Source organism: Dryobates pubescens, chromosome 35 (genome assembly GCF_014839835.1).
Source record: "Dryobates pubescens isolate bDryPub1 chromosome 35, bDryPub1.pri, whole genome shotgun sequence".
Taxonomy (NCBI): Eukaryota; Metazoa; Chordata; class Aves; order Piciformes; family Picidae; genus Dryobates; species Dryobates pubescens.
In genome coordinates, this window is record NC_071646.1 from 627,858 (window position 1) to 649,404 (window position 21,547).

General features: G+C 63.7%; 2 protein-coding genes across 2 annotated transcripts in view; one reads left to right on the top strand and one right to left on the bottom strand.

Moving 5' to 3' along the window:
• Positions 1 to 553: 553 nt before the first annotated feature.
• Positions 554 to 3,723, top strand: LOC104305382 (ubiquinol-cytochrome-c reductase complex assembly factor 2). The gene is made up of 4 exons (XM_054176467.1): positions 554 to 743; positions 2,432 to 2,506; positions 2,806 to 2,875; positions 3,549 to 3,723. Exons 1-4 carry the CDS (start codon positions 606 to 608, stop codon positions 3,641 to 3,643), a joined length of 378 nt encoding a protein of 125 aa, XP_054032442.1. The 5' UTR covers positions 554 to 605; the 3' UTR covers positions 3,644 to 3,723.
• Positions 3,724 to 4,744: 1,021 nt separating this feature from the next.
• ITPR3 (inositol 1,4,5-trisphosphate receptor type 3) overlaps positions 4,745 to 21,547 on the bottom strand; it is a 41,780-nt gene continuing 24,977 nt past the window's right edge. The window contains exons 27-57 of the mRNA XM_054176321.1: positions 21,333 to 21,401; positions 20,751 to 20,876; positions 20,476 to 20,598; positions 20,124 to 20,324; positions 19,485 to 19,736; positions 19,265 to 19,390; positions 18,913 to 19,038; positions 18,712 to 18,832; positions 17,798 to 17,982; positions 17,549 to 17,697; positions 17,312 to 17,420; positions 17,116 to 17,206; positions 16,818 to 16,987; positions 15,887 to 16,339; positions 15,064 to 15,264; positions 14,592 to 14,702; positions 14,242 to 14,337; positions 13,907 to 14,008; positions 13,468 to 13,554; positions 12,757 to 12,867; positions 12,268 to 12,460; positions 10,988 to 11,113; positions 10,383 to 10,555; positions 9,899 to 10,063; positions 9,011 to 9,203; positions 8,679 to 8,774; positions 8,172 to 8,296; positions 7,278 to 7,443; positions 6,528 to 6,688; positions 5,328 to 5,489; positions 4,745 to 4,845 (exon numbers count right to left, since the gene is read on the bottom strand). Of these exons, the coding sequence (XP_054032296.1) occupies positions 4,777 to 4,845; positions 5,328 to 5,489; positions 6,528 to 6,688; positions 7,278 to 7,443; positions 8,172 to 8,296; positions 8,679 to 8,774; positions 9,011 to 9,203; positions 9,899 to 10,063; positions 10,383 to 10,555; positions 10,988 to 11,113; positions 12,268 to 12,460; positions 12,757 to 12,867; positions 13,468 to 13,554; positions 13,907 to 14,008; positions 14,242 to 14,337; positions 14,592 to 14,702; positions 15,064 to 15,264; positions 15,887 to 16,339; positions 16,818 to 16,987; positions 17,116 to 17,206; positions 17,312 to 17,420; positions 17,549 to 17,697; positions 17,798 to 17,982; positions 18,712 to 18,832; positions 18,913 to 19,038; positions 19,265 to 19,390; positions 19,485 to 19,736; positions 20,124 to 20,324; positions 20,476 to 20,598; positions 20,751 to 20,876; positions 21,333 to 21,401 (4,638 nt within the window). The 3' untranslated portion in view covers positions 4,745 to 4,776. The remainder of the gene's footprint in view (positions 4,846 to 5,327; positions 5,490 to 6,527; positions 6,689 to 7,277; positions 7,444 to 8,171; positions 8,297 to 8,678; positions 8,775 to 9,010; positions 9,204 to 9,898; positions 10,064 to 10,382; positions 10,556 to 10,987; positions 11,114 to 12,267; positions 12,461 to 12,756; positions 12,868 to 13,467; positions 13,555 to 13,906; positions 14,009 to 14,241; positions 14,338 to 14,591; positions 14,703 to 15,063; positions 15,265 to 15,886; positions 16,340 to 16,817; positions 16,988 to 17,115; positions 17,207 to 17,311; positions 17,421 to 17,548; positions 17,698 to 17,797; positions 17,983 to 18,711; positions 18,833 to 18,912; positions 19,039 to 19,264; positions 19,391 to 19,484; positions 19,737 to 20,123; positions 20,325 to 20,475; positions 20,599 to 20,750; positions 20,877 to 21,332; positions 21,402 to 21,547) is intronic.

Sequence of the window (21,547 nt, forward strand, 5' to 3'; positions counted from 1 at the left end):
TCTGAGCCAGGGCCCTTACCCCCTCCCTTACTACTGCAGAAGGGCAACGGCAGGCAGGACGTCAAACACTTCCCTCCGGGCTGAATCTCCCTCTCTTGCTTTCAACCCGGCACCCCGAGTGCTGTCACAACAGCACTGCAGGGAGGGCTCAGCAGAGAGGCAGAGTCCCCTGCTGCCCACACTGTGGGGACCGGCGCAGCACCGGGCCGGGGACCGGCGCAGCACCGGGCCGGGGACCGGCGCAGCACCGGGCCGGGGACCGGCGCAGCACCGGGCCGGGGACCGGCGCAGCACCGGGCCGGGGACCGGCGCAGCACCGGGCCGGGGACCGGGCTGGCAGCGCTCGGTGCCGGCTCACGGTGAGCACAGCCAGGAACGCCGCGCTGCCGGGGCCGGACTCGGCAGCCCCCCTGGGGGCTCCCCCAGCCCTCCTTCTCGGTGCCGTCCCCGCGGGCAGCGCTAAGGCACAGCGCCGGGGGTCGCCGTCCCCCTGCCCACCGCCGCCTCCCAGCTGCCGGGCGCCGCGCGGCGCCTGCGCGTCCCGGCCGGGCCCCTCTCGGCCGCCGTAGGTCACGTGGGGCGCATGGCCGGCGCCGCCGGCAGCGATGGCGGCCACCAGGTACCGGCGGTTCCTGAAGCTCTGCGAGGAGTGGCCGGTGGAGGAGACCAAGCAGCACCGGGACCTGGGCGTCTTCTTGCGGCAGCGAGTGGCCCAGGCCTTCCGCGAGGGCGAGAACACGCAGGTGGGGGCCGGAGGGTTGCGGCAGCGCCGAGCCCACGGCCGGACTGGGGTCGGGGGGAGCGAGGCGGAGCCTGGGCCGCGCAGGCGCCGCTGAGCTCCGAGCCTCCGGCGCCGCGGGGCAGGGGGTCTGTGGTGCAGGGGTCTGTGGTGCAGGGGGTCTGCGGTTCAGGGGGTCTGCGGTGCAGGGGTCTGTGGTGCAGGGGTCTGCGTGGGGCGGCTGCGGCCGTTTCTGGCCAGAAACCCGAGGGATGTGGTGCTGGCGCCGGGGTCTTAGCATCGCGCCCCTCGCCCCCGGGTTGAGGAGAAGGTTGTGCCTGCGGGGGCTGCGGTGTGAAACGAACCTCCTTCGGCTGCCCTCGGAGCCCCACGGAGCCTCCTCGGGGCTCAGGGCTGGCCAGCGTGTGAACGCTCTGCTTGCCCTTGAAGCACAGCCCCAAGGCCACCCCTGTCACCGCCTTGCTCGTTCGACACAGCCCAGGCTGAGGTCTGCCCCTCCTGTGCCGTGCTGTGACGAATCCCCTTCCCGTGGTTATGGATGTGGCCACAAAGGCCCAGGGAGGTGGTGGAGTCTCCTCTGCAGACCTTCAATGCCCCCCGGGTGTGCTCCTGTGCGTCCTGCCCGGGGTGATCCTGCTCCGGCAGCGGGGGTTGGACTGGATGAGCTTCAAGGTCCCTTCCAGCCGTGCGGGCATGCATCAGCGCTGTGCTGGAGCCGAGTTAATCAGTGTGCTTTGCTTTGGTGGCGGTGTGGTGTAGTGTGGAGCAGAGAGTGAGATGAAACATTGCCTGCCAGGGTGAGGATGCAGTGGTTATAAAATTGGACTGAGGCTACAGCTGTTGGAGCTGAGGCTTTGGTGCTGAAAATAAATGAGGAGAGCTTAATGCTTGGCTTGGGCTGCAGAGCTTCCAGGCTGGGGGTGGTGCTGTGGGATGTAAATGTGACCTTGCTTAGCCTGAGAACCTTGTTCCAGATCTGCATTTGCCACTTCCAGAGCCCATTAGGGGCACCTGAGTCTGTGTTGGTCACCAGAATGGTCTGCAGCAGACGGCTGGGGAAGTGCTGATTGCTTTTTCATGTGCTCAGGACAGCTGAATGTGCTGCAGCAGCTGGCTGCAGGATCCCAAAGCTGCCACTCATCTTGAAAATCTGAATGGATGCCTGCAGCACTGATGGCAATTTGTGTGGGGAAAGGCTTAGTACAGCAGAGGGAAATGCTCTGGCAGGCAGCAGCAGGAAGGGCTGGGAGGACAGCAGGGAGCACAGAGGCTCTTCCAGCAGCCTGGTGCCTGCTGTGTCCATGTGCAGTGAGCCTGGCTGGGGCTGCTGCTGGCATTGCTGGAGCAGCAGCAGGGCTTTGGGCAGAGTGGCTGCAAGGTGCATGGGGCTGGAGTCACCTGCAGTGGGGTGGTGCTTGCCCTCCACAGGCTGTGCCCCCCCTGGGCACCCCAGGGCCTGGGGTGGCAGTGCAGGGAGTGGAGGCTTGGAGCTGAGAGGCAGAGCCAGGGCGGAGGGAAGGGAGAAATGTTTGACACTGGGGATCAGGCTGCACAGGGAGGCTGTGGCTCAGGGCCAGGCTGGATGAGGCCTTGAGCAGCTGAGTCTAGTTGAGAGGGGTCCCTGCCCTTGGTAGGGGGCTGGAGGGGATGAGCTCTGAGGTCCCTTCCAGCCTGAGGGTTCTGTGGTTGCAGATTGCTGACCCCGAGACCTGTGACCGAATGTACGAGAGCCTGCTCAGGATCCACAGCAACTACTACAAGAACAAGGTGAGCTCTGGCTGTGGCCCTCAGCCCCTCAGGGGGTGCTCAGCACCTCCTGCACTGCCCTGCCCCGGCCCAGCTGAGTGGTGAGGTGCAGGCAGTGCCTGCTGCCTCTGGAAGGCTGCAGAGGGGCTGTGTGCCCCTGGGAGCAGCACAGCTCCTGGGGTGGAAACTTTCCCTTTCCACGGTGGGGCTGCACTGGAAATGAGCTCAGGCTCTGCTGCATGGTGACCTGGTGACCTTCCCAGTGCACTCCTGCTAACATCTTGGCCTCTCTCTCCTCCTTCACCCCCTTGCCTCTGCAGTACCCACGGCTGAAGGACACCAGCTTCACTGGGGTGACACTGGAGGACTGCAGGATGATACTGGCCACAGGTACTGACACTGGGCTGGAGCCCCAGAGCAGGGCAGGGGCTGAAGAGGTCTGGAAGGTGTTCACTGCATCCCTGAAGGCTTTGGGTGCTCACTGCATCCTTTCTGCTCACCACCTGGGAGCAGAGGACAGGGTGGGAGTGCTGGGCAGGTGTGGAGGGTGTTCAGTGGGGGTGATGGAGGAGATCCTCAGTGGTCTGCCAGGGGCAAAAGCTCTTTGTGTCTGGCACTGGGCTCAGATCAGCCAGCAGGAGCTGGGGGAGAGGAAAGCTTTGCTAGGTCAGGAGCTCAGCTTCTGTTTCACCACCTCCAGGCTCTCTTTTGGAGCAGAGCTGGAGAGCCCAGGGGCTGCCAGGGTGCAGAAGGGCTCTCAGGCAGCTCATTTGTTGTGTGCACTGCAGGAAGCTGCTGCAGTTTTGTTCTGCTCCAGTTCCTAACTTTGATTGCTGTGCATGAAGCTGAGTGTGAGCTGTTAGTGATAAGGGAGTCCCCACACAATTGATTGGAAGGGCAAACAAGCTTTGCCTCAGGCCCTGCAACAGGAACCCATGAGGATGAAAAGGCAAAGCCAGGCAAAGATTTGTGAGGCAAAGCTGTGGGAGAGGGCTTTGGGCCCTCGGATTTGCTGCTTCCCTTCCCCTTTCCCCATCTCTCTCTCTCTCCCTTTGCCTTTCAGACATCCTGAAACAGATGGAAGATATGAAAAAGGGGACATGGAGGAAGCTGAGAGAGAAGTTTTCTGCCAAGAAGCCTGAAGAGGACTCAAAGTGACAGGCAGCCCCCAGCCCCTCCCCTGTACAGCTGTGTGAGGCTCCCTGTGTGCCCACGAGGAATAAACTACTTACTGCCCTGAGCACAGCAGCCTGGTGCAGCCCTGCCCCTGCCACCCTGCCCCTGCCACCCTGCCCCTGCCACCCTGCCCCTGCCACCCTGCCCCTGGAGCCTCTGTCAAGGTCAGGGCTGGGCCTGGAGCTGTGCTGTCTGTCTGACCCTGAGGGGCAGCTCCCATCGGTGTTTTGCCTCGCAGAAGAGCCAGGGGAGGGCTGAGGGTGGCAGTGGAAGAGCTCTTTGACAGCTCAAAGGCTGCAGCAGGGGGGAGGGAAGGGGCTGGGGGGTTCTGCAGAGCTTTCTGAGCACACTGGAGTTTGTGTTGTGACCTTTTGTGTTTAATTTAGTTAAGGCAATTTACAGTTCCTTAAGTAACAAAAATAACCAAACAAGACCAACAACAACAAAAGTCAAACATTACCCCAGAGGTGAACCTAAACCACAGGACAAACCCTTCACAGTGACCTCCTGTCAGCCTGCAGCCTCCTCCTCCTCCTCCTGCTGCCTAAAGATCCTTGATCCACAGGAGGCAGAAGACTGAACCCCACCAGGACAAACTCAGAGCTTCCTCACGCCCCCTGGTGAGCTCAGTTAACAAATGCACCTCCTTGCCTTCAGCTCCTCTTTCCTGCAGCCCAGGGGTGAAGAGAGGGAGCAGCATGGAGCAGGTGGAGCAGTGACTGCTCTGCAGAGAGCCACTCTTGGAATAAGTTAAATATTGCAGCCCTACAGCTACCCAGGGCCCCCCCTCGGGAGGTGGAGCATGGAGCTACAGCTACAGCCCCCCAGAGGCAAACTAAGAGAGTTATTGCAGTGAGGAATGCCAGCCCTGGGGGATTTAGCTTGCTACAGGGGCAGCAGGGCTGGGTGTGGGGCCAGGGCTGGGGAGGAGGCCTGGCCAGGCCCTGCCGCAGCGATTGCTACAAGCTCTAAGGGGAACGGTGCCCGAGGCTCCCCTGCGGGGTCGGCGTCCTGCTGGCAGGGTTGTCCATGCCTGCAGCCCAGGAACAGGCAGCCTGGTTGGCTGCTGCAGGAGAGAGTCCCTCAGAGGGTGCAGCTGGTGCTGCTCCTGTGGCTCAGTGGTTCATGGAGTTCTGCACATCCACGAACCCCATCCTCTGCCGGCGCTTGCGCTGCTCCGTCATCTGCGGCGAACAAGGCTCAGGTGAGGCAGGGAACCAACCAGCTGCCCCTGCCCGAGGGTGCTCCCAGCCCCTGCCAGGGAGCCCTGAGAGCTGGGCTCAGGCTGAGCAGGGAGTTAAGTGGCAGACAGCCGTGGCCCAGGCGGCCCCCAAAGGAGCAGCAGGAGCCCTTTGCTTTGTGTCTGAAGGTAGCATGGAGCAGGGAAGGGGCTGGGTGGGAAGGGACTTTGAAGGCTCCTCCAGTCCACCCCCCCTGCCCTCAGCAGGGACCTCTGCAGCTGAGAGCCTCAGAGCCTGGCCTGGAAGGGCTCCAGGGCTGCCCCCCACCACACCACACCACACCACACCGCCCCCCACCACACCACCCAGCAAAGAGCTTCCTGCACACACCCCGGCCGTGCTGTCAGCCTGGCTCTGCCTCCTCTCCCTCCCCCTCTGTGCCTGCTCAGGGAGGGGCTTTGTGCCGCTGCCCAGGCGCTCAGTACCTGCTCCTTCAGCTCGTTGAGCTGGGAGGTGAGGTGGGACACCAGCTTCATGGTGCTGCTGAGCTTCTCCTGCAGGTTGCGGATCTCATTCTGCTCCCCCTCAGCCTCGCTGCTGACCAGCGACATCGCCCGCATGCGGGGGAACCAGTCCAGGTTCTTGTTCTGCAGGGCACCAGGGAGCGGGCACAGGGCATCAGCGGGCACAGGGCAGCAGGGAGCAGGCACAGGGGATCAGCAGGCACAGGGCATCAGCGGGCACAGGGCAGCAGGGAGCGGGCACAGGGGATCAGCAGGCACAGGGCATCAGCGGGCACAGGGCAGCAGGGAGCGGGCACAGGGGATCAGCAGGCACAGGGCATCAGCGGGCACAGGGCAGCAGGGAGCGGGCACAGCGCAGCAGGGAGCGGGCACAGGGCAGCAGGGGGCACAGGGGATCAGTGGGCACAGGGCAGCAGGGAGTGGGCACAGGGCAGCAGGGGGCACAGGGCAGCAGGGGGCACGCCTGGCAGGGTTTGCCAGGGAGCTGCCTGTGCTCAGGGATGAGAGCAGCTCTCCTCTGTGCCTCTGCAGGCCCTGCACAGTCCCTTGCTGGGCTGCTTGGTTCTCCCTTTCTGGGCTCAAGCTCAGAGGTTGTTTCTTTGAGTTTCTTTTCTAGCTTTCCCTCCCTTTTTGCCTGGAGGTCACCTCGAGGTCCCCTCCTGAGCTGCTCAGCTCAGTCCTTGGACACACAGCACAAGACAGAGAACAGTGGCTGGCCAGGGCAAACAAACAGCCCAGGGAGACCTGAGGCACGGCAGCAAGCACCAAAACCTCCTGGAAGCAGCCCGGGGCAGGGGGGGGCAGGGGCCAGGCAGCCCGGGGCAGGGGGGCAGGCAGCCCGGGGCAGGGGGGCAGGGGCCAGGCAGCCCGGGGCAGGGGGGCGGGGGCAGGGGCAGGGGGGCAGGCAGCCCGGGGCAGGGGGGGGCAGGGGCCAGGCAGCCCGGGGCAGGGGGGCAGGGGGGCAGGCAGCCCGGGGCAGGGGGGCAGGCAGCCCGGGGCAGGGGGGCAGGCAGCCCGGGGCAGGGGGGCAGGCAGCGTGGGGCAGGGGGGCAGGCAGCGTGGGGCAGGGGGGCAGGGGCCAGGCAGCCCGGGGCAGGGGGGCAGGGGCCAGGCAGCCCGGGGCAGGGGGGCAGGGGGGCAGGCAGCCCGGGGCACACGCACCTTGATCATCTGCGCCACGTAGCTCTCGGGCCCGGTGTAGTCGGTCTTGTTCTTGACGCGCACCAGCACGATGAAGTACAAGTAGTTCCACATGTTGTGCTCGTACTTGATGTGCTCCTCGAAGGACACTGTCTTGTTGTCAAACTTGTCCCTCTCCAGCCCTGCCCAAGGCAGCCAGGAGAGGAGGAGGGGGTAAGGAGCAAGCCCAGGGGGGAGGAAGGGCAGGGAGCTGCAACCCCCCGGGAGGGACTCCCCGGAAGCGCTCTCGGCGAGGAGCTGGCACTGAGGCATCCCAGGGAGGGAGGGCAGCGCCCAGCTGTGGGTCTGGGAGGCTTCTGTTTGGGGTCCTCCTGGCTGTGCTTGCTGCCCACGGAGCTCAGAGCTCCAACTGCAGCCAGTGGAGCTCTTCAGAGCAGTTCACAGAGGTTGGGTTTTCCCTTTCCTGCCTTTTTAATGTGGTTACTGTCTGGAGGCCTTCTGCTGCCTGAGAAGATCCCAGCCCAGGCTGCTGCTCTCCCCCCTCAGCAAGGTGGTGCCAGGGGATGGCCTCAGGAGTGCCAGTGCCGAGCAGAAGGTGAGGAACACCTCAGCTCATTGCCCCTCTCTGAGTCCCTGTTTGAGCCTCCTCACACTGCAGGAGCAGAGGCTTTGCTCTGAGCCAAATGGGCAGAAAGCAGCTGGGAAGTTTTCCTCCCCTCAGGCCGAGGAGGCAGGAAGAGCTTTGGGGCAGCTGTCCCCCCCAGGGCTCACCACAGATGAAGCAGGTGGTCTTCAGGATCTCCTCCTTCTTCTGCTTCTCGCTCCTCAGGTCAGCAAAGGTGTCGATGATGACCCCGAAGATGAGGTTGAGCACGATGATGATGACGATGAAGAAGAAGAGGAGGTCGTAGACAACCCGAGCAGGGAACAAGGACTCCTGGGGTGGGGCAGAGTCCCAGGCTCAGGGAACTGCTGGGGCTGAGCTTCTCTGGGGCTGCTCTTCTGCAGGCTCTCAGCCCCAGGGCTCTCTGCTCCTCACATTGCTGCTCCAGGCCCCTCAGCATCTCTGCAGCCTCCCCTGCACTCTCCCCAGCACTTCCCTGCCTCTTGAACTGGGGAGCCCAGGACTGCACACAGAGCTCCAGCTGTGGCCTCACCAGGGCAGAGTACAGATGGAGGAGAACCTCCCTTGGCCTGCTGGCCACACCTTTTAATGCCCCCAAGGAGACCATTTGCCTTCTTGGCCACGAGGGCACATTGCTGTGCCATGCATGATGGTTGCCCAGCAGGACTGCAAGGTCCTGCCCAGCAGGTCCTCCCTCCCCTGTGCTGCTGCAGGAGGTTGTTCCTCCCCAGGTGCAGGACCCTACACTCGGCCTTGCTGAGCTTCCTGAGGTGCCCATTTGGGATGGGAGGGATCAATGTCTCCTGCAGTCCTACCCTGCTGGGCTGAGGGTACCAGGGGAGGAGCAGTGACAGAGTTGTGGTGAGGGAGAAGAGGAGGAAGGCCCCAGAGGCCAGCGTGGGGCAGAGGGCTGGCAGCATCACAGCTCCCAGGGAGGGAAGGAGGCAGTGAGGGCAGCTGCAGGGCTGGGCATGCAGCAGGGCTGGGCATGCAGCAGGGCTGGGCAGCAGGAAGGGGTCCCAGGGGCTGCCCCAACTCACATCCTTCGAGGGCTTGCGCAGGATGTCCCCCACGCCCCCTCCGTTCCGCAGGCCGTGGTTGAGGACGGTGACAATGCACATGAGCAGGGTGTCACAGGCACGCTCCCAGGGGTCAGCCTCTGCTTCTGGAGAGCCAGAGAGGGACAGGGGAGCCACAGACCCACGGCAGCGCCAGGGCCCCAGGAGCAGGCAGCCCCTGTGCAGGGCTCATCCTGCTCTGGCCCAGCTGGGAGCAGCTGCTCCTTGTGGACCTCCCAGCCAGCAGCTCCCCCAAGCTTGCTGCTTGCCCTGGAGGTGTTGGCTGAGTGCTCCTTCAGCTTCCTCCTGGCTAACCCCAACCCACCTCACCACTCGCCAGGGGCACTGCAGAACTCGCAGGCTCTTGCCTGGGAGGTGCCAGGAGGAGAGGTTTGTGTGTGCCCACCTGGGGGGAGTCCTCCTGAGCTCCCTGACCACCCAGCAGCCAACTTCACTCCGCTGCTGGCCTGCCCCAGGAGCTCTCCTTACCTTCCAGGGCCGTGGGCACAGCGGAGCAGCTGATTTTGTCACCGCTGCAGGACTCCATGAAGGTCTCCATGTTCCTCTGCATCCCCAAGGGGTCATCTGCAGGCACAAGGAGACCACAGAGCTGTTGCTGTCTCAGGTCCCCTTCAGGTGGCCCAGGCAGAGGTTTTCCCTGCCAAGCCCAGGCGAGCACAGGGACAGCAAAGCTCCCTCTGGGTGCGTCTGGAGCCTGGGTTTGGCCCCCGGGTGCCAACTCCTGCCCCCACGGCAGAAGACAACCCTCCCCCTGGCTCTGCCCAGCCCCTCTCTAGCCCAACCAGGGAGGGCTGAAGAACCTTTGGCTTTGCTGTCTGGCAGCCTGTCCACCTCCAGGATGAAGTCATCCTTCAGGAAGAGGAAGCCCACGATGGAGAAGAGGTAGACCAGGATGAGGGCCAGCAGGGCGGTGAGCAGGATGGAGCGGCCGTTGCGCGTCACGCTCTTGATGACGTTGAACAAAGTCTCCTCGCGGTAGATGAGGTCGAAGAGCTGGGAGGAAGGAGCAAAGAAAAGCTGCAGGAGGCTTTGCCTGAGCCACCCCCGGGGCTGCCTCTCTCCCCTTTCATCCTGGGGTCTTTGGATCGCTCAGCAGACCTCGACTGAACTTCCACCTCAGGCAGGCAGAGAATGAAAGGAGCTAAGCGCAGCAGGAGAGCCAAGAATAGGACAGCTCCAGCTGCCTCTGCCCTCCGCAGCTCACATTGTCTCCCAGCTGACCCAGATAAGGCACAGAGCAGAGAGCAGAGACAGCAAAAGAGCAGCAGAGAGACAGCGACAGACAGTGCCAGGAGGCTGAGATCAGCCCCTGCCAGGACTGCAGCAGGGAATCTTCTCACTGCCCTTAGCCATCCCCCTGGAAGGTGCCCCAGGGACCCTGTAGCTTCTAACAGGGCAGGCAGGCTGCCTCCCAACCTCTGCTCTTATTAGAAGCACAGAATGGGTTGGGCTGGAAGGGAGCCTCAAGATCATCAAGGCCTCATCCAGCCTGGGCTTGAACACCTCCCTGGGCACCTGTGCCAGGCTCTCACCACCCTCACTGGAAAGAATTTCCTCCTCATCTCCAGTCTCAATCTGCCCTTTTCCAGCTCCCATCCTATCCCTCCCAGCCCTTGCCTAAAGTCCCTTCCCAGCTTTCCTGCAGCCCCCTCCAGGTACTGGAAGGCTGCTGGGAGGTGTTGCTGTACCAGGATGCTGTAGAAGAGCTCGTGCACAAAGAGCCCCAGGACGCTGGTGATGATGTAGCCAACGTGGTAGAGAAACTCCACGTCCATGATCATGGCCTTGTAGCCTCGGATGAAGGTCCCACGGTTGCCCACGAAGCTCACCACGAACACAATCTTGTTGGTCAGCTGGGGAGCAACCAGAGGAGGGAGGGCTTGGGATCTGCAGCCCCCTGGGCTTGTTTGCCACCACAGGGAGAGCCACAGGACTGTGCCAGCTGGAAAAGCTCTCTCAGGTCATTGAGTCCAAGCACTGACCCAGCACCACCCTGGCCACTAAACCACTCCCCACAGTGCCAAGGCCACACAGCTCCTGGGCACCACCCTAGGCACCACCACCTCCCTGGGCAGCCTGCCCCAGTGCCTGACCACTCTTTCAGCAGAGCAATTGCTGCTCCTCTCCAACCTAGCCCTGCCCTGGCAGAGCTGCAGGCCGCAGCTGACTCACGTTGAGCGCTCCCAGGATGTTCAGCGTGAGCCCAATGCCCAGGTAGTAAATGGACCTCAGGATCAGGGCCACCAGCAGGGGCCTGACCCCATAGCGCTTGGTGAACAAGGCCATGATGGAGAAGCAGATCAGGATCCAGAAGAGCAGAGAGATCAGGGGGGAGTCCAGCACTCCTGGGGGGAGGAGACCCACAGACATTCAGTGGCAGGAGACTGAGGGCAGGCTGGCAGCTGGGCACGGTGCTGCTGCCCAGGCTGCCCAGAAAGCCTCCTGGGGGGGTCCTCGGAGGGCAGGAGGAGAGGGCTGCTGGCAAGCACTGGCTGGGATGGCTCCTGCTGGCACGGGGTCTGCCACTGCTTCCCCCACTGCACAAACAGGGAAGGCACAGCCCAGGGAGCAGAGACTGTCCTCAGGGAAGGCAGCAATGGGAGGGTTGGCACCTGGCAGCTTGGCTGAGCCCTTCCTCTGAGCAGCAGAGAGGCCTTGGGGCTTTAGGAGGCAAGAGGAGAGCAGGAGCGGGGGGTACAGGTAAGGGGAGCAGCCTGGCTGCCTGTGAAGCTCCTCCTGCTGATTCCACCCTGGGGAGCAGCTGCCCAGGCACTCACCCATGGACGTGGCTTCGACATAGGGGTAGAAGAAGGCGATGATGATGTTGATGAAGACAGCCAGGTTGAAGGAGATGCTGCCCCAGAGAGTCATTCTGCGGGAGAACCAGTACATCAGCGGCATGCCTGGGGGGAGAGGAGGGCACCGCTCAGCGGCTGTGCGGCCACCGCCTGCGGCCACCGGGGGCAGGCTCCGCGCCCCCTGGCACCCCGCGGACACGCAGGGACCGCCCACGCTTCCTTCAGGGGGTTCACAGAGCTCTCCCCCTCCCCTCTGCCGCGATGGGAGTGCAGGCTCCCGGTGCTCACATCCTGGCGGCTCAGCCCTTTGACCTGCTCAGCTCCATCCTCCCCCACCTCCGGAGCAAGGCTCTCTGTGTTTGCAGCACCGTGCTGGCCGCAGGAGCAGGGCACTCAGCACCTCCCCAGCCCTGCTGAATTCCTAAGGCTTTCCCGTGGCTTTGGAGCTGCTGCCCTGCTCCCCAGCTCCAGCCCAGGGCTGGCAGTGCGACCTGCACTGAGCTCCTGCTGCTTTGGGCCAGGATTTCCGTCCGGATGCAGCCCTGGAAGCAGCTACAGCAGGCTGCAGGCTGCACAAACTTGGTTGGTTTCCCACACGTAGCTGTGAGATCCTGGCTTAGGAGGCAGCTGAAAACAAGTGCAGGGAGGAGCTCTGCAGGGCAAAGCAGCTGCAGGTGGCATCCCAGGGCACGGGCTGCAAGGGGCATCCCAGGCTGCCACAGAGCTGCACGAACAGGCATGGAGGAAACCACCCCTGGGATCCTGATCAACCTCCTGCAGGCTGCCAACCGTGTCCTGCCCTCCAGAGCCAGGGCCACAGGGAGCTCAGGGAGGTGACTTGCAGCTAGAGATTGAGCTCACGTCCCAGGGGCAGCAGTGGATCCCCCTGCACTGGGCAGCCTGAGGGCTCAGTGGATCCCCCTGCACTGGGCAGCCTGAGGGCTCAGTGGATCCCCCTGCACTGGGCAGCCTGAGGGCTCAGTGGATCCCCCTGCACTGGGCAGCCTGAGGGCTCAGCTTGGCAGGCTGTGGGGTCAGCTCCTCTCAACTCTGCTCAACTCAACTCTAGGCAGGTTGGACCAGGTGGTCCTGGGGGTCCCTTCCACCCTGGCATTCTGTGATTCTGTGAGTGCAGGCTGCTGCCAGGCTGCACTGCCCCTTCCAAGCAGGGCTGCTTGCCCCTCTGAGGGCAGGGGCAGTGCCCGAGGTGCCCCTGCTGGCCCGGAGGAGCGCCCGGGGCGGCTCGGCGCTGCTCTTACTGCGCAGCTTCTTCTGCCACTCCATCTCGTTGTGCAGGAAGGAGGACTGGTCGAAGAAGTCGCTGACTTTGCTGCCCTGCTCGTCCTGCTCCGTGGTGGTGAAGAGCCTGTACTTGGTCTCCTTGGTGAGGAACTCACAGATGCCAGGCACGGGGAAGATGATCTGCTCCATGCTCCGGTCCAGCCGCACGATCTGCAGGCAGCAGGCAGCCTCAGCTCCTGCCCCTGCCAGCCTTTGGGGTCCTTCCTCCCGGGCCCAGCTTTCCCTCCCCTTCCCCTGGGATCCAGTGGCACTGAGCAGGAGGGCTTTAGCTCGGCCACGAGGGAGAAGTCCTTCACCAAGAGGTGAGCAAACTGCGACAGCTTTCTGTCTGCTTCTGGCTGGCACAGGGCTGGGAAGGCTTCTGGAGCAGTAGAGGTGGGCACAAGGCAGAAGCAGCACCCCTGGGGCTCACCCCCCATGTGCACACTGGCACCCCCAGGGCTTGCCTCAATCTGGGATGTGTGCTTCTCATAGTAGGCCAAAGGATCCTCCTCTTCCTCCTGCACTGGGGCTGTCGACTTCAGCATCTGTGTCAGCTGCTTGTTGTTGAGGCTGAGCTGGGATGTGGGGAGAGAGGAGAGTGGCCTCAGCCCGCAGAGCCAGAGCTCCTCCTTCCCCAGCAGCCCCCACAGCTGAGGAGGTTTCCAGGCAAAGCAAAAGAATGAAAGCTTCCTGAGGGTGCCTGAGCCCTGCTTGAGGTGACAGCCATTGGACTCCCTGCAGTAATTACATCCAAAGGCTGCTGATCCTCAAATTGCAAATCAATGCCCACAGACCCCCAGGGAAATCACAGTGCTGCTGCTTCCCACTCAGGATCCAAGGTACATGGGCAAGAAACAACAGCAAAGGACTCAGCCCTGCCTTCTCTGAGGGGAAGAGGAGGCAGCAGGTGCCAGCAGCACCCCAGCAGGGCCAGCAGCCTGTCCCTGCAGCAGGCTGGGCATCACCCCACAGCTGAACCTTCCTTGGAGAGGCCCCAGACACAGAGCCCCTGTGCAGATTGGTTCTGCAGAGTGCAGCTCCAGAGGGCACCAAGTCTGCCTCCAGCCACCCTGGGGAACACCAAACCTCTCGAGCAACAGAGCCCAGCAGGAGCCTCAGGCAAGGGGGGCAGAAGCAGCAGGGTCAGGGCAGGCTGTGGGGGTTCTGCCCCATACCATGGATGAGATGCCCTCCTCCTCCTCCTCCTGGATTCGCTTCACTGGCTTCAGGAGCTGCTGCAGGGATTTGTTATGCCTGGAGAGCTGGAAGGGGACAGCAGAGGCTGGGTGAGCCCAGGCTGCTCAGCAGCCACCAGTGCACTTGGGCTTGCTGGGCATCCCACCCCAGGCACCCCCAGGGCTGCCTTTGCCCAGGAGCCAACGTTTCTTCCCCAGCCCTGGATCAGGCTGCCCAGGGACACCGAGAGGCTGTGCAGCTGTGGTGCTGAGGGCTGTGCTGGTGCCCTGGCAGTGCTGTTGGGCTGGAGGAATCAGAGCTCTTTCCCAACCAGCTGGTTCTCTGGTTCCCAGCCTGGCTCCCCGGGGAGAGGCAATGAGTGAGCACAGAGCAGTGTGGAGCCCAGCAGGGCAGCAGCCTCCTGCCACAGCTCAGTACCTGCAGGGCCAGGATGTAGATGTTGTGGCCAACCTCCCGGGGGGACACCTCAGCGTTCTCACACTCCTCCTCCTGCAGGTAAGCTTTCTTGATGACATCCACCTGCAGGGGAGAGAGGGACAGTGACCTCCTCTCCTGCTTGCCTTGGTCTCCTCCTCACCACGAATGGCTCTGGCAAATCCACTGGGCAGGGATGGTGGTGAGCAGCGGCGTGGCAGCTGAGCTGCTGATGGGATTTGCACCAGGACTTGCAGACAGAAGAGGTCCAGCAGTGGGCTGGGGGGGCTGGGGGCTCCCTGGGCCGAGGCTGGAGGGGTTTCCCCATCAGCCCTTACCAGCTCCTGGGGGCGCAGGCTGATGAGGATCCGCTCGGCGTTCTCGCTGTCGTGCCTGCTCTCCATGAGGGCCAAGAGCAGCTTGGAGGCATTGTCCTGGGGAGGAGAAGTCCTTCCTGAGGGGAGCTGCCCCCTGCTGCCACCCATGGCTGTGGAGTGGGCACAAACCCCTCCATGCCCTGGTGAGCTGCAACCCCCCTGTGCTAGAGGCACCTCAGCCTCACAAGGTGGAGCTGCAGCAGCCCTGCCCCCCCCAGCCCACCCCTGAGGGGCTGAGATGTGCACAGCAGAGCCCAGGGCCGCGCCAGCAGCCCCCACAGTGCCCCCCCCAGCCCAGGGCTCTGCCTCACCTTGAGCTGCAGCACCAGGTCCATGCGGTACTTGCAGAGGGGGCTGATGTCGTTCAGGATGAGGGCAGTGATGATGTCGATGCCGTTGGACTCGTGGGTCACGATGCAGCTCTGGGGGGGCAGTGCAATGTGTGACCCCCACGGTGCTGCCAGGCCCCTCAGCCTCTAGCCCAGCACAGGTCCAGAGCAGTGCCCTGGCTGCTGCACTGTGACCCCAGGAGCTCTGCTCCCCTCTGCCCCTGGAGAGGACACCGTTGGCACCCCCTCCGTCTGCATCCCCACTGCCAGCCAGCAGCTCCTGACCCAGGCAGCATCCCCAGCACACCCTGACCCCCAAAGCTCACCCTGTCCCTGCTGCTCTCTCATCTTTCCCCCCAAACCCTCCCTTGGGCATCCCTGCCCCACCCCAGGCATGCTGGCAATGCCCCAGAGCTACAGGGACACCCCCAGAGCTGCAGGGACACCCCCAGACCTGGTTCTCGTGGCAGGGTCCTTGGCAGTACTCGGTCAGGGTCTCCAGGGTCTGGGTGATGAGGGCCACGTTGTACTCATTGATGTAGAGCCCCAGCAGCCCCAGCCCCCCCGTGGTGCTCCCACACATGATGTCCAGGAACTGCAGGGTCTCACACACCAGGTTGTAGTTGGTTTTGTTGTTCTGGCACCGCAGGAAGTTCTGAGGAGCAAAGGCTGCAGCTGTGGGGCTGAGCAGCATCGCTCTGGGGGGGTCAACCCTGAGCTTCTTTCCACACTCCCTCCACCTGCAGTTCCATGGAGAGCTGGGCTTGGGCCACCCCTGTGACCTGCAGAGCAGAGCTGCAGGGACACAGCCATGCTCCTTGCAACACACCAAAAGTTAACTCTTAAGAGTGGCGCCAGGGCCTCGAGGTGCTCCAGGGGGGCTCAGGTTGGGTATTAGGAAAAGTTCCTTCACTGCAAGGGCCATGAGGCACTGGGACAGCCCTGCCCCGGGGGTGAGGGAGTCCCCACCCAGGGAGGTGTTGGATGAGGTGCTGAGGGCCATGCCCTGAGAGCTCTGTACAGGAGGTGTTAGGATAGGGCTGGACTTGGTGGTCCTGAGCTCTTTTCCAGGCAGGTGACTGTGATCTGCTGATGGGGAAACTGAGGCACAGAGCTGCAGGAGCAGCAGCTTTTGGGGGCACAGAGCACCTGGAGCAGCAGCTTTTGGGGGCACAGAGCACCTGGAGCAGCAGCTTTTGGCACCCAGCTTTTGGGGCCCAGCCTGCCCAGCCCGTGGGCCCCGTGCCCAGCCCCAGGGCCGGCGGCGCGGCGCCAACCTGCAGGTCGCGGTTGTGGTTCTCGCAGAGCAGCTGCAGGAAGCGCAGGATGGGCTCCATGATCAGCACTGTCACTCCCATCTCGTGGTTCTGGGGCTGCTCCCCGGGGTCGTGCCCCTTGCGGAAGCCCAGGGCCGCGGGGCAGCGCGTGGGGGTGCCAGGCAGCAGGAAGGGGTCCCCTCGCCCTAGGGAGAGCCAGACCCTGTCAGCGCTGGGCTGCCCTCGGGGCTGGGCTCTGCCCCCGGGGCCGGGGGCTGCCCAGGGACGCAGCCACCCACCTTTGGTGGCAGGGTCTGGCTCCTCCTTGTCCTCCCGAGGCTTGTTGCCTATGTCACTCATGTTCACTGACACTGTGGACTTGGTCTCCTGCTGAGCCTTCTTCATGCGGTCGTGCAGCACCTTGAAGAACTTCTCTGACTTCTTGTCGCTCGTCATGAGGTTGTAGAAGGATTTCTGGCAGGAGGGAGGACACTGCTGCAGCCTCCACCAGGGGCCCCAAACCGTCCCTGCTTGGCCCTCCCCTTTGCTGGCCTCCAGCACCCAAGAGCTCGCCTGAGAGAGCCTGGTGGGAGGCTTCTGTCGGTGCAGCAGCCCTGGGCAGCACAGCCCCCTCGGGCTCCCAGGGGGATTCTCTCCCCCCGGGCACTGCTGCTCTCCTCTGCCCTAGGCAGGGGCAGGGACAGAGCAAGCAGTGACTACAGCAGCTCCAGGCCTGGGACCCTGCTGGGCTGTGCCTGTCCCCACCAGTCCCCACCCAAAAGCTGCAGCCCAGAGCCAGCTCAGCAGAACCTGGCAGAGGGCATCGGCAGTGCTGCAGAGCCACCTCCAGCCACCTGCCCCTTCCACAGCCTCCAGCACCCAGCTCACACATCAACCAGGGCTGCCCAGCTGCCCTGGGAGCGGTGCCCAGCACCCAGCTGGGGCTCAGCACCTGGATCTCGGTGTTGCCTCCGTCCAGCAGGCGGATGGCCAGCAGGATGCTCTCCTGGAAGATCTTCTCGTTCTTGGTGTTCATGATGAGGTCAGCGACCAGCTTGGTGGCTCCTTCCCGGTCCAGCCGGCACTGGACAGCAGCAATCGCCGACCAGTCCTGGTCCTGGCCTGCGTGAGTGAGCAGGGGACAGAGTGAGCAGCTACAGGACTGACCCCACCACAGCTCAGGAGCTGGGGATTTGGGGGTGGGGGGATGAGCAGAGCAGACAGGAGGGGGGCAGAAGGGGGGCACTCACCTGCCCCAGCAGCATCCACGATCTCCCCCTTGGAGCTGGACCTCTTGTTCTGCAGGTAGTTGTTGAGGAGCATCTTCCGCAGCAGGTTGCCCTGCCAGGGCAAACATCACCAGTCCCCCAGTGCCAGGGAGGGCACTGCCAGCCTGGGTGGTGAGGGGCAGGGCTGGGCAGGGCGCCAGGGGGCCGCGGTGCTCACCCTCTCGCCGTATCTGTTCCTCTTCACCAGCATCTGCTGCAGTGTCCTCAGCACTTTGATGCAGAGCTTCTCCTCCGTCTCCATGAGGTCCTTGGTGTGCTGCACCAGCCTGGCACAGCAGAGCCACCGTCACACACGGCCAGGAGGGACCAGGGGGTCCCGGAGGGAACCTTCCTCATCCCGCTCCGGGCTGCAGGCCCCCAGCCCCCGCAGCAGGCCCCGGGCAGAGCCCCTCACTTGCACAGGAAGCCTCCACTCTCGCAGCGCTGGAAGGCCTCCGTCCCCTCCATGAAGAGCAGCTCTGGGCGGTGCAGGACATCCACCAGCACCGAGAGCTCAGCCTCCACCAGCGGCTTCAGGCGATCCTCCAGGGCGCCGATGATGTCCTGCAGGTCACAGCACAGCCTCAGGGCCGGCGGCAGGGCAGAAGGACCCCCGGGGCCGTCCTGCTGTCCGTCCACACCACCGCTGCCCCCTGCCCCCTACCTGCAGCTTCTCTATGATGTTTTTGTAGTCCCACTGGTTGGGGGTGGCAGAGACTCGGGGGAAGCTCCTTGTGGCTGTCTTGTAGCTGGAGGTGTTCCTGGGCAGGCTGCTGCTGGAGCTGCTGTTGAGCAGGGAGCTGACGTGGGCGTCCAGGTCCATGGGCAGCGCGATGGAGCGGCTCTTGGCTGCGGGAGAGGGGCTGGGGTTGGGGGCAGCCATGGCCCAGCCTGCACCACCAGCTGGGCACTGCCACCCTGCCCCGGGCTGGGCAGCCCTGCACCGGGCAGCCCTGCACCAGCCCTTCATTTGCAGCAGGGAAGATCTGGGTTACATCCAGGCTGGGACAGGGAGGAGTCCTTCCATCCACCCTCCCCGCTGCAGCACAGCACTGCCCACGGCCTGCCCAGCCCAGCCCGGGATGGGAAGAGGAAGCAGCTCCAGATGTGGGGTTGGGAAAGCCCAGCAGGGAGCCACTGTCAGCACCCTGCCTGCAGTCGGAGGGAACTCCCCACCCAGAGCCTGACCAGAGCAATCCTTTCCACAGCATGACTCAGAGCTGACAGCCCTCATCCCGAGCCAGGCTGAGGGCGAAGTCCTGCCCAGGGAAAACCACCATCAATGCTGCCTTTGTTTCCAGGTCCTTCACCAGCAGGGACACGCCAGGGATCTCCCCACCAAGCCCAGGTTTCAGTTTCCCTCAGGCCACCCTGCTCATGCCTGCAGCTGGAGCTCCGAGAGCGCTCATCCTGGAGCCAAACCTCCCTGTTCCCAGCCAGCAGCTTCTCCCAGGGGCACCCTGCCAAGCCCCACAGCAGGGCCAGTGGCTCTGGCTCGCTGCTGGAGCAGCCAAGGGTGGGTGGCTTCACCCTCCTGGTCAGTGGGGAGCAGGAGGTGACCCTGGCAGGGCTCCTTACCGACCATGGCCAGCGTCCGGATGCAGGCTTCCACCGAGCTCTTGTGCTGCTGCTGCAGCCAGGGGCACTCCAGCAGCCGCATGGTGGACTGCAGGAGCTGCACCACGATGGTCTGGTGGGTCTGAGGGGGACAGCAGGCAGCATGCATCAGCAGGGGCTGTGCCAGCCCTGGTGCTGGGGGGCTCAGGGGGCTGTGCAGACCTGCAGGGAGGTGCTGTTCTCAGAGAAGGGGGAGCTGAAGAAGGCGTTGATGGTGTCCAGCACCACGCTCAGGACGTACTTCTCCAGCGCCGCGTCCGGCAGCCTCTTCTCGCGCTTCTTGCACATCTGGGGGGGGCAAGGGGGCAGCCACTGCCACCTGCAGCCTGGCAGCCTGCTGTTGGCACCTCGCTGAGCCACGGGACGTGGCACAGCTCCCTGGGGCCGTGCCGGGGAGCCGCCTGCGCGGCGCTCGGCTCCCGCGCCCGGCTGCCCAGGCAGCCTCTGCGGCACAAAGCTGTCCCCGGCGCAGCTGCGGCTGCTGTGCCCCCCGCAGCCAGCCCTGCCCACGCACCAGGGCCATGTCCAGGGTGAAGTTCTCAAAGAGAGTCCAGATGTGGTTGCTGGTGTAGATCTCCTTCATCTCCACCTCCGTGTCCACGTAGCAGTGGTTGACGAAGTTCACGTAGGCCATCTTCACCTGCCGGGGGGGGAGCACCGCAGGCGCTGTCAGCAGAGGGCAGTCAGAGCACAGCCCCTGGCGCTGCCCTGGCGCCGCCCCGGGCACCCCGTACCTCCGTGATGCAGTCCTCGTGTGTCACCACCCGCACCACGTCCTCCAGGGGCAGCAGGGAGGTGCACTTGATCTCGGTGTAGACGTTCTTGCCCTCGGCACAGGCGGCCAGCAGGTCCACCAGGGAGATGTGGTACATCAGGGGACTGTTCTCCTCCACCCCGTCCCGGGCTGCCGTCATCATCTCCAGCAGGGTGGCCAGGGAGGCTTTGTCGTTGTAGAACACCACCACGTCGTCCCCAGCGTTGGTGAGCTGCAGGGAAGGGGCAGTGCTCAGCACTCTGCAGCAGGGGGCTCAGAAGCCTTGCGGGAAGTGGTGATTGAGGCAGCAGCTGGGGAATGGTGGAAGGGCACTGCCAGGGCAAAGCAGGGCGCCAAAAATCACATCCTGCGGGACTCCAGATGGGGCTGTGGGATCCTGGACCTTGCGTTGGAACCAGGCTTGGGTGGGCTCCATGACCTCAGAGGCCTTTTCCAACCCAAACAAATCTATGATTCAGGTCCTGCAGATCCCTCCTGCCCCAGGGAGCAGCCAGCAGGGCTTGGAAGCCTCCTCCCTGAAGGGCCAAGCCAAGCAGGCAGCTGCCGGCGGCCGAGCCCCCTGCGCCGGTGCCCCCGGGGCTGGGGCAGAGCTGCTCACCTCGGTCATGATCATGTCCTGGCACTTCTTGACGTACTTGCCCTCGGCCTTGATGATGGTGTGCAGGAAGTCGAGGTACTGGACGTGGCGGCCGTGGGTGGCCACGCAGTGGATGAAGTGCTGCGGCACCGCCTCGCTGATCTCCGAGCACAGCTGGTAGTTGTTCAGGAAGATGTGCTGCATGGTCTCGGCCTCCAGCAGCTGTGGGGACAGGGCCAGGGAGTCAGCCTGCCCTCCCCCCTCCTTCCCCCTCCTCTCCCTGCTGCTCTCTCTTGCTCTGAGCCCCAGGGCTGGGGCTGAAGTCCCTCCCGGTGCCGCTGCCTGCCGCCACCCCTCGGTCCCCTCTCCTTACCCCCGGGGTCAGGAAGAGGTTGAGATGTTTGTGCAGCAGGGCCTGGTTTTCCTGATTGCCAGCACAGAACTTCTGCAGGAACTGGTGGGTGAATTTCAGGATCTCCATCATCTTGGCATCACCCTGAGGATGGGCAGAGAGAAGCTCTCAGCGTGGTGGGGAGCAGCAGCAGGGCGATGCCCCTGCTGCCCTGCCCGGCTGCAGGACTCTGCCATGCTCACACTCCTTGCCCCTTGCCCTGGGCACTGCAGCACCACTGCCCTCTGCCCTCTTACCTTCTCGTAAGGGATCTGCAGCAGGTCCAGCATCACCTTGTGTGCATCCATGTTCTTCAGCAGCCGCTGCTGCTTCTTGCGCACTTGCTCCCCGACCCCACACATCTTGTTCAGCCTCTCCAGGATCTGGGGGCAGAAGGACCCTGCCAGAGGGGAACTGAGCCTGGGAGCCCACCAGGATGGCCACCAGCACTGGGGGCTTGCTTGCAGTCCAGGTGTGCCCTCCATCAACCCAGGTGCTCCCTGCATCGCTTGCAGATCCTAGCACCCGCCTCAGAACCCTGCTGGCAGCGCCATGCAGAGAGGGCTCATACCCATCACCAACCCTCCCCCCTCCAGCCCACCCAGTGCCAGGCTCACCCAGGAGCCCTGGGCACAGAACAGGGCTCCTCCTGGTGCTGAGCTGGAAGGAACCAGCCCTGGCATGAACTCATTTCTGTGGAACCACAGGAGAGTTGGGAAATCCCCCCATGAGTTCAGCCCTTCCCTTCCTGCTGGCACCCCTGTGCCAACCCATGCTGAGGGACAGCACTGGGGGTGGCTCCAGGAGCAGCCCTGGGGACAGGTTCTGGTCTCACTTACCCCCTTGACTATCTGATAGTTCTCACTGCTCTTCTCTCCCTGAGCAATGACCTCTTCCTCAGCAGCATGCTGCAAGGGGACAGGAACAGCACCAGGCTCCCACTGCACCTCTCCAAAGCCTGGAGATGTTTCTGCAGGACCTTCCCTGACCCTCCTCTTCCAGGGAGGTGGTGCATGGCCCATGGAGAGGTGCTGGGTGCTGGACTGAAGCCAGC

Coding starts and splice junctions, on each gene's coding strand:
- LOC104305382 (XM_054176467.1), top strand. CDS start 606: ATGGCGGCCACCAGGTACCGGCGGTTCCTGAAGCTCTGCGAGGAGTGG. Junction 2,507..2,805: donor GCAACTACTACAAGAACAAG/GTGAGCTCTGGC, acceptor TTGCCTCTGCAG/TACCCACGGCTGAAGGACAC. Junction 2,876..3,548: donor CAGGATGATACTGGCCACAG/GTACTGACACTG, acceptor TTTGCCTTTCAG/ACATCCTGAAACAGATGGAA.